This window comes from Pristiophorus japonicus, chromosome 4 (genome assembly GCF_044704955.1).
Source record: "Pristiophorus japonicus isolate sPriJap1 chromosome 4, sPriJap1.hap1, whole genome shotgun sequence".
NCBI lineage: Eukaryota > Metazoa > Chordata > Chondrichthyes > Pristiophoridae > Pristiophorus > Pristiophorus japonicus.
The window spans coordinates 242,690,363-242,700,496 of record NC_091980.1 but is presented as its reverse complement, the minus strand read 5'-3'; the positions used below and the strand labels follow the sequence as shown (position 1 = coordinate 242,700,496).

Sequence of the window (10,134 nt, the reverse complement as noted above, 5' to 3'; positions counted from 1 at the left end):
ACAGAAGAGCCCCTGGATTGATTGGCTGGAGGGAAAAAAATAATTCCCTCTAGGGACTACAAGTCTGCAAGATACCAGGACAACAAAGGAACCCCACAAGGCATTCATTTTTGGAATGCGGTGTACTTAAGATAAGGAGTTATCTTTTACCCTGTAGACTCCGTGTGCAAATTGGAGACATCCAGGCCCATCATTGCAGTCAGTCAAATGGATCACCACAAACAACGAATTGATCCAGACACATTAACGGAAACCTTAGCTCAGCGGGTGTTTTATTCATAAAATGGATATATATATACATGAGCTGGAAGCAGCTCGGGGCGAACGAAAAGGAACAGAAAGAACACAGAAGAAATGGAAGAGAAGAGAATGACCAGAAAAGGGAACATCGAAGAGGAACAACCAGTCATGGAACCAACGACCACGGACCTACAATCTATGGTTACAGCAACGAACTGGATGGGTGATTGTCTGTCTTCGGTCAATTCTCTCAGAAGTCTTGTTCTGTAGTTTTTAGTTAGTTATTGCGTAATAAAACTGACAGCTGGGTTAAACCTAAACTTTGCGACACGTGTAGTCCTTTTTCCTCTAATTCCCGAGGTCTACGAATCAAGGTAGAGTGTAAAACGAACTCCTCACAGTGCGTAAAAAGTAGTTTGAGTAAAGTCATTGGTATCGTGTGCCCTGACATTGCCACATATGGAGCATTGGATCTGTCTCTCTCACTGTTGCGCCAAAACGATAAAATTGTAACCGTATCAGCTTTCACATACTAATTTTTCATTTTATATTTGTATTAACTTCATGTTTTAATTTAATGAGGATTTTTTACTGAGAGAATTCATAACCCTCCACATCAGGAGGGTTTTTATTGTCTGATTCCTCATTTTATAAGCACAATTGCTTAATATGGCATATAAATCCACTAAACGTGCTATCTTAAAACATGAAAGATTATCATTTAAACCTTACTGTTGCCATGCAGTTTGAGCTGGTAACATAATTAAAAAATAATGGTGACCAAAATGATTTTCAATTAGTATATACATTACAAAAAAGAAGGATGCAGTGCTAGATCTAGTTCTGGATAATTAAGGAGGACAAGTCACCAGAACTTAGCAAAACGCAGGACTGCATAAATGCTAAACAGTGGAAACAGCATGCTATAGACAGAGCTAAGCGATCCCACAACCAATGGATCCAGGTCAAAACTCTGCAGTCCTGCCACATCCAGTCATGAATAGTGATGGACAATTAAACAACTAAGGGGAAGAGGCGGCTCCGTGAACATTGTTAGAAATTGTCTCTTTACGGCTATCTCTGGTCACTTTAAATAATCAGGTTCGATTGCAAACCAATATGGTGGATATGTTATGTTTAATCGGAGTTTCATACGGAATATAACACATTAGTTATACAGTAAAAACTGTACTTAAACAGTAAAAGCCCAACCATTCCCCATCAACCACCACTCTCCTGAACTTGTTCTCATATTGTACAACATCTCCTTTGACTCCACTCACTTCCTCCAAATTAAAGGTGTTGCTATGGGAACCTGCATGTGTCCTAGCTATGCCTGCCTTTTTGTGGGATGTGTGGAACATTCTTTGTTCCCTCCCTCACCACTTTTTCCGATACATTGATGACTGTATCAGTGCCATTTCCTGCTCTTGCCCTGAACTAGAAAATGTCATTAATTTTGCTTCTAATTTCCACCCTTCCCTCACCTTCACATGGTTCATCTCTTCCCTTCCCTTTCTCGACTTTTCTGTCTCCATTTCTGGGGATGGGCTGTTGGGAAACATTCACTAAAGCCCACTGACTCCCACAGCTACCTGGACTGCACTTCCACCCACCCCGCTTCCTGTAAGGACTCCATTCTATGTTCCCAATTTCTCCGTCTCCGATGCATCTGTTCTGGCGATGCCACCTTCCATACTAATGCTACCAATATGTCTTCCTTTTTCCTCAAGCGAGGATTCAACCTCTACTGTGGTTGACATGACCCTCGGCTGTGTCCATTCTATTTTCCGCACCTCTGCTCTCACCCCTTCCCCTCTCTCTTAGAATCATGATAGGATTCCCTTTATCCTCATCTTTCAATCCACCAGTCTCCATGTTCAATGAATCATCCATTGCCATTTTCACCACCTCCAGCATGATCCCACCATCAAACACGTCTTCTCCTCCCCTTTCAGCATTCTGAAGGCATTGCTCCCTCTGCGACACCCTGGTCCTTTCCGCAGTCACCCCCAACATCCCCTCCCCTTCCCATGGCACTTTCCTGTGCAAGCGCAGGAGATGCAACACCTGCCCTTTTACCTCCTCCTTTCCCACTGTCCAGGGCCCCAAATAATCCTTCCAGGTGAAACAGCGATTTACTTGTGCTTCTTTCAATTTAGTATACTGTATTCACTGCTCACAATGCGGTCTCCTCGACATTGGAGAGATCAAACGCAGATTGGGTGACCGCTTTGCAGAACACTTCCATTCAGTCCGTAAGCTTGACCCCGAGATTCCAGTCGCCTGTCACTTTAATTCCCCACTCCACTCCCACTCTGACCTCTCTGTCATCAGCCTCCTACACTGTTCCAATGAAGCTCAATGTAAGCTCGAGGAACAGCACCTCATCTTTCGTTTAGGCACTTTACTGTCTTCTGGACTCAACATTTTAGTTCAACAATTTTAGATCATAACCTCTGCACCCATTTTTTCTCCCATGACAGCTGTTGATGATTCTGACAGTTCCATTTATATCCTATCTAGACGCATCTTTTGTTTCTTAACTTGCCCCATTACCATCTCCTTTTGCCTTGCACCATTATCCCTTTTGTCTCTTAATCTCTTCTGCCTTCCATCCTATCACAGACCTTCCCTTTATTCTTTCCTCCCCTCCCCTCTTTCCCTGCCTCTATACTTGCTTAAAAATCTGTTACATCTCTAACTTTTTCCAGTTCTGACGAAGGGTCATTGACCTGAAACGTTAACTCTGTTTCTTTCTCCATAGATGCTGCTTGACCTGCTGGGTATTTCCAGCATTTTCTGTTTTTATTTCAGATTTTAGCATCCGCAGTATTTTGCTTTAGTATTAGTATCTTTGTGTACTTGTGTACTAACCACACGTAGTAGAAACTCGCTTTCATGTTAACCCTACGCTAGCCTTATGTGATTAACCACATAAAGGTACTGCATTCAGGAACTCTACCAAGTCTTATAACGGGCTCGCATGAACGGACTGGAGGATAAGTTCTCTGTTCGTGAGCAATATTGGTACCAGTCTGATGAGCACTACATATAATGGGTTGTATTCGTGTGTTGATTAATAAAGATTATTAATCAGATGTATATCTCTTGAGTCCATGTGCCAGTATAAGGGAATGTTAGTGAGCATCATAAAAACAACATATAGTAGGTGGCAGAACAACAGATTGTCGTTGGAGAAAAACTACTCGCCATTGTTCTTACAAATTTTACCCTGATATTTCATAGAATCAATTATAGAATCATAGAAATGTACAGCACAGTAGGAGGCAATTTCAACCCTTCGTGTCCACGCCGGCCAACAAAGAGCTATCCAGCCTAATCCCACTTTCCTGCTCTTGGTCCGTAGCCTTGTAAGTTATGGCACTTCAAGTTCATATCCAAGTACTTTTAAAATGTGGTGAGGGTTTCTGCCTCTACCACCCTTTCAGGCAGTGAGTTCCATACCCCACTACCCTCTGGTTGAAAAAATGTCCCTCAAATCACCTCTAAGCCTACCAATTACTTTAAATCTATGTCCCCTGGTTGTTAACCTCTCTGCTAAGTGAAATAGGTCCTTCCTATCCACTCTATCTATCTCCCTCATAATTTTATACACCTCAATAAGGTCTTCCCTCAGCCTCCTCTGTTCCAAAGAAAACAACCCCACCCTATCCAATCTTTCCTCATAGCTAAAATTCTCCAGTTCAGACAACATCCTTGTAAATCTCCTCTGTACCCTCTCTAGTGCAATCACATCTTTCCTGTAATGTGGTGAGCAGATCTGCACATTGTGGCCTAACTGGTGTTTTATATAGTTCAAGCATAACCTCCCTGCTCTTGTATTCTATGCCTCGGCTAATAAAGGCAAGTATTCCATATGCCTTCTTAACCCCCTTATCTACCTGGCCTGCTACCTTCAGAGATTTGTGGACATGCACTCCAAGGTCCCTTTGTTCCTCTACACTTCTCAGTGTCCCACCATTTAATGTGTATTCCTTTGCCTTGTTAGCACTCCCTGCAACATAGAGCTCCACCTAGTGGACTACTGTGGTAATGCAACTGCTGATATAAATACAATAAAAGTCACATGATTTTTGGAGCCATTTTGTCGAATGTTAGTGATGTCGTAAAGAATATATCACACTTCCCAAATGCATTACCTCACACTTCTCCGGATTGAATTCTATTTGCCACTGTTCTGCCCACCTGACTTGTTCATTGATATCTTCTTGCAATCTACAGCTTTCTTCTTCATTATCAACCACATTCTTCATTATTTGTTGGAATTACAGGGATATTTAGAAAGAAACAATACTTATTGATTATAGAGAATTGGAAATATTTTAATTTCTTTATCTTTTTGTTTTAAAACCCAATTTAATTTTCAGTAAACTATTTTCCCCTACTGCCTTAGATACTCCCACACAGCAATATCGATACAATGTCTGAGTCAAATCTTACTGCTATGACACATAGCTACTATCATCAAGAACAACCAAAAGATTATGAAAAATGCCAGAAGTTCCAGAATCTTAAGTAAGTGCAGCCATGACAACAGTGTCCAAGTGTGACAGATATTCTTTGCAGAGTATAGATAATTGTTTTTATTTGTTACTGTTATGCAGAGGATAAAGTATTTATGGGATGTTAAAAGTTACAGGAAAATTATAATAAGGCTTATAATATTGAGTTTTATTTTCAACAGTAAATTAGTAGGATATAAACTACATATTATGACCCCAAATTTTCTTGTCAGTTCCACTGGACTCATGCTGTAACTTCGGCAGGAGACTGGCACAGTTTACCGGAAAATGGCAGGAACCCAATTGCACTGTCACAGCCCTCATTTTCAACTCCGCCGCCCCTCCTCCCCCCTCCCCCCAGTATTAGTTGGGAGGTGCGCTGTTAGAAACCTCTCAACCTGAGTGAAGCTAAACCCAGTTGCGTTTCTGGGGTCCGGTCACTCACAGGTTGTGGGTGAGCACTTTGTGGGGTTAGCGTCTGCATCAATTTAATGAAGAAATAACTGTTTGAAGGCATCATAACAGAAATTAGCTGTGCAACTGAAACAGGTTTGGTGTTGGTAGTCTGGGGAGAAGCAGGGCCAACTCAGAAGGGACTATTCTTGTGCTGAAATTGGCTTTGGGTGAGCAAGATTGTGTTCCAACAAATTTGGCAGGAGGCGGCAGATTCCACCAATGCAAGCAAGACTGTGCAGAGAATGAGACTCCAGTGTCATAAGAAGTTCAATGACCTCACCAAAGGTCAAGGTAGGGGGCCATATCATAATCTTATGTTACTGTTACCATCGTGAACTGTTCTTACTCATGCATCCCTTCACTTTGTCTCCATCGTCCCCTGCGTGCTCATTATGATATATTGTGTACTTTCTAGTATCTCCCTTGTCCAGCATCACCTCCTTCAGTAGAAGCCTACAGCCAACTCCTTCCATGATTAGCACGTGCATGCTGCGTAGTCTTATCTTCACAATACCCTGATACGTGGGTTTCAGGAGATTGCATGCTGCTAATGTCAGACGATGAATACATACTTCTGCTTTTGTAGAAGACAACATATAACAAGAAGAAACGGATGACTGGTAGAGTGGATACAACTATGCTGCATCCTCTGACTGCTTTCAAGGAAATATCTAATTAATTCACAAAATCTTTGAAATAATGGGTCCTATAACAAATACATTCAAAATTAATAATTAAACCAATTAAAGGTGCTGTAAGAGTTTTGGCACAGCACACTTGGGATGTTGGGGGCAGAAGATGGAGATCCTTCCTTCAGTCTTCATGTTATTCAGTTACGCAATCACTGACATGAAAGCTAGCATAGATCATCAGCTCCATTTCAGCTATTTGCCAAAGGCTGCTTGGCAGCAAGTTAGAATGAGAACATGTTGCTAACACTTTTCTATTTTCTGTGTCTGCGGGTATGGCTGAAGAAGCTGTATCAGGGCCTTCTGAATGAGTCACGCGACACTCATTACGATGGAAAGTAAACTCGGTTGGGGTGTTTAATGGGCAGCCAATCTGTTACTGCCCGTTTTGCACTTTCACCAAAGTTGAATTTTACCCCCTTGACTGTGTTCGTAATTCCCTGACCAGACAATACTTTCTGTGATTATTTATATCACTTTTTCCTATTTATTTCCACTGGCTGTCAGTCATGGAATGTGACCAATTTTATTTTAAACAGTTTTTTTTAAGATTATAAAAATGGGAAATAAATGTAAAATTCTATTTTTTGCAGTATGTGACCTTCCTTTCCTTCAATGTCATTTTATTCACTTCCCCTCTCCTCAAGTTCTGCTCAGAAGACTGTCAATTTGCTACACCATTAACTTTGCTGATTTGAAATAATTGATGATTTTTAAATAACTTTTTCATTGGGGACACAGCTAGAGCTATGCCCTTCGTGGGATAGGCTGCAGTCATGTGCTTCCAAGGCATTTGGGATAGGTCTTGAAAACATTCACATTTTTTTCATGTCTTACTTGCCTGAATATCCTCTCCTATAGCGGTTACTGGTGATACTCATTATTTCAAGTATTAACACACCAGAATGATAAGTATTAAAATAATCATTTCACTGCTGAAACAGTAAAATAGCTGTGCAATAACTGTTGCCTGCAATTGATCAGCCTTCACAGACTGGGCCACAAGAGCCTGCTCTGCTTTACCAGATTTTTGTGCTTCTATTTCTCCCTGCCATATTCATTCCACATCTCCTCGCTTAGTCACATGGGCCAGAATTTTCCCAATACCAAGCGTGCGGATTTGGGGGCGGGTCAGCAGTAAAAGTCGGCAAAAATTCCGGCGTGTCGGGAACCCGCCGTCATCCTGCCGACTTCTGCATTTAACTCGGATGCGTTTCTCAGCGCACCACGGACACACTCGGCAGAGGCGGGTGACCCCATTGGAGTACAGGTTTGACCTCAAACCTGGATTCCGGAATCCAGAATGTTCCAGAATCTGGACACCGGGGCTGATCTGTCGTTGGGTCATCCGGAAATCGGAAAATGTTCCGATATCCGGACTCCCCCCGCCTCGGCGAACCAACTTCGCCCCGGCCCAACTTCGCCCGCCCCGAATTTGCGGGGCCTGAACTCACCCCAGCCCAACTTCGCCCCGGCCCCCCTCCCTCCCTCCTCTTTACCTCGGCTGCCCGACCCCACCTACCTCAGGCCAGGCAAGGAATTCCTCCACGGCGGTGGGGCCCCCATGCGAACATCTCGGTGGCGGCGGGGCCCCGCCCGAACAACTCTATGGCAGCGAGGCCCCACCCAGCAACCCGACGAGCACTGCCCCCCCGCCGTTTCTGACATTCCGAAATGCGGAAATACCCGAACCTGGGCTCGGGTGTTTCCAGATTCGTGATGTCAGAAAGATGTTCCAAAATCTGGAACGGCCTTGGTCCCGACGGTTCTGGATTTGAGACGCTGCAGCTGTACTTAAATGCTTGCTGAGAGACCCTTAAAAGGCTTTTTAGCTACAGATTTTGGCTTTAACTTCAAGAGCACGGGATTCATGCACCTCGGGAACCTCGCCTGTGAAGGGGAGGCAGAAGCTCAGTGGTCAATGTGCTAGTCCATTCATTGAGAGCTGGGAAAAACACATGAATGCTGCCACATTACACCTGATTAATTGACTAATGGAAAGGCTCTTGCTGACTCCATTCTGTGCAGAGATTTATCTGCCAGCAGTTGGCAAGTAATTTCTGCAACCTCAGAAGCCACAACCACCACCCTGCTAATCACTATCACAACTTTGAGGGATTGCACCTCTGATCTCCACTTTACCTGCCATCTATTACATCAGCATGGATGCCGCTTATGCTGCCTCACCTTGGACCTCAGAATCGGACCAAGCTGAGCCCCAGCACTAACAACACCAGCCACACCAGCAGCAGCAGCCACAACACCAGCAACAGCAGCAATCACAACAGCAGCCTTCTCCTCAACGACCTGATGCTCCACAGGAAAGAGGGGCTCACCACAGGGTTGCGCTGCCATGGAGGTGATACCCCCAACATAGGGTATACAGGCAGAGGATGAGTTTCCTGGACATGACTGAGCAGCAGTACTTCAAGAGGATCGGGTTATCGTGCCAGGACGTCACAGATATTTGTAGCTTGCTGGAACTAAACCTGCTGCCCAGAGAGCCTGGTGGACATGCCTGGTGTTTGTCAAATTCAAAACTGCCCTCAACTTCTTCACCTCAGGTCCCTTCCAGGGATCTGCAGAAGACATTTGCAGGACCTCGCAGTCGGCCTCCCCCAGATGCATCACCCAGGTGGCTAATGACATGTTTGACAAGTCAGCCAATTATGTCAACTTTGCCAATGATGAAACCAGTGTTACTGAGCGGGCGCTCGGCTTTGCAGCTCTGGCTGGCTTCCCACGGGTGCAGGACATCATCTACTGCACACATCTGGCCATCAAGACACCCCATCATCACCCAGTAGTCTTTGTCAATCTCAAAGGCTTCCACTCCCTCAATGTGCAGCTCGTCTGCAACCATAGGAAGATCATCATGCATGTGTGCATCAAATTCCCTGGCAGCTGTCATGACTCTTTGGTGCAGCGCCAGTCCACCAACTCTCAGCTTTGCGCACCTCCAAACAGACGTACCGGCTGGCTACTTGGAGACAAGGGCTATCCACTGAAGACGTGGCTCATGACACCCTTGAGGAGGCCAAGTACTGAGGCCCAGGAGCATTACAATGAAAGCCACATGTCCACCAGATGTGTCATGGAGCAAGCAATAACCATGCTGAAAATACGCTTCAGATGCCTTGTCAAATCTGGAGGAGCCCTTCAGTATGCACCAGCCAGGTTCTCCAGAATCATCGTTGTTTGCTGCATGCTGCACAACATAGCACGGCAACAAGGATTGAAGCTGCAGGAGGAGCAAGGCGCAGAGCGCACAGCCTCTTCAGAGAAGGAGGAGGAGGGGGGGAAACAGGTGGAAGGTGAGGAGGAGGAGGAACCTGAGGTGGAGATGGCATCAGCAGCGGCGCACATTGCTGCCCGGGAGGCCCGAGCTGGCCTCATAGTGGGTAGATTTATTTAACTTGCTTCAATGCACCCATATGGCTGCCACATGCTGTACTATGTTCCCCCTCCCCCCAACAACACCATAAAGCAGCCCTACAATGACCAAGCCATTCCTCTCACCCAAACCCCCATTGCTCATGGTTAAGTAATGTCTTACCATTCACTCCAAATGACAAACCACTTCCCAGGTAACAGGCAAAAATTAACATGACTGGAAAGTGGTGCAAATAAATAAATTTATCTGTATCATAAATATAATTAAAATTTATCACTAATATTTGGTCATACAGCCATGTGCATACCATTGTGCATCTAGAAAATTATATTTTTTCTTTTCCATGTGCTTCTATGAGGTGCAACTCCTGTGGCTTCAGCAGAGGTAGAGGCAGGCTACCCACTTCCCTGCTGTGACTGCTTAGACATTTTTGGTGAACGTCCTTTGGATTTTGGAGCCCATGAGGGCCCCGTCAAAGACCGCTCCTCTTGTGATTGTGCAGGGGCAGACTCGGCCATTGGGATCCGAGGGCTCTGATTGAGAGGGAGGCAATGGGGGAGAAGTGTGAGCACTTTGGGAAGAGCCCCCACTTCCATGTCCCCTCTCAACATCATCCCTCTCATGTGCCACCCGCACTTCCCTGCTAGCAAGGAGCTGGACAGCACCATGCTGCACAGCACTACGATGATGAACACCCAAGTCTATGTTTATATCCCTCCTCAAGATGAGGGTCTTCCATCTGTTGTCCACAGCAAGCAGGTTCTCATGTGACTGGTACATTTGCTGCTCCGTGCAGGTGGCCATCCTTTCCATGGAACAACACATGGCC

The 10,134-nt window shown here is 44.9% G+C and overlaps 1 protein-coding gene across 1 annotated transcript; it reads left to right on the top strand.

The window, feature by feature from the left end:
* The first annotated feature begins 8,077 nt into the window (after positions 1-8,077).
* On the top strand, positions 8,078-9,326 carry LOC139262754 (putative nuclease HARBI1). Its single transcript, XM_070877905.1, has 2 exons — positions 8,078-8,270; positions 8,476-9,326. Exons 1-2 carry the CDS (start codon positions 8,078-8,080, stop codon positions 9,324-9,326), a joined length of 1,044 nt encoding a protein of 347 aa, XP_070734006.1.
* The last annotated feature ends 808 nt before the right edge of the window (positions 9,327-10,134 follow it).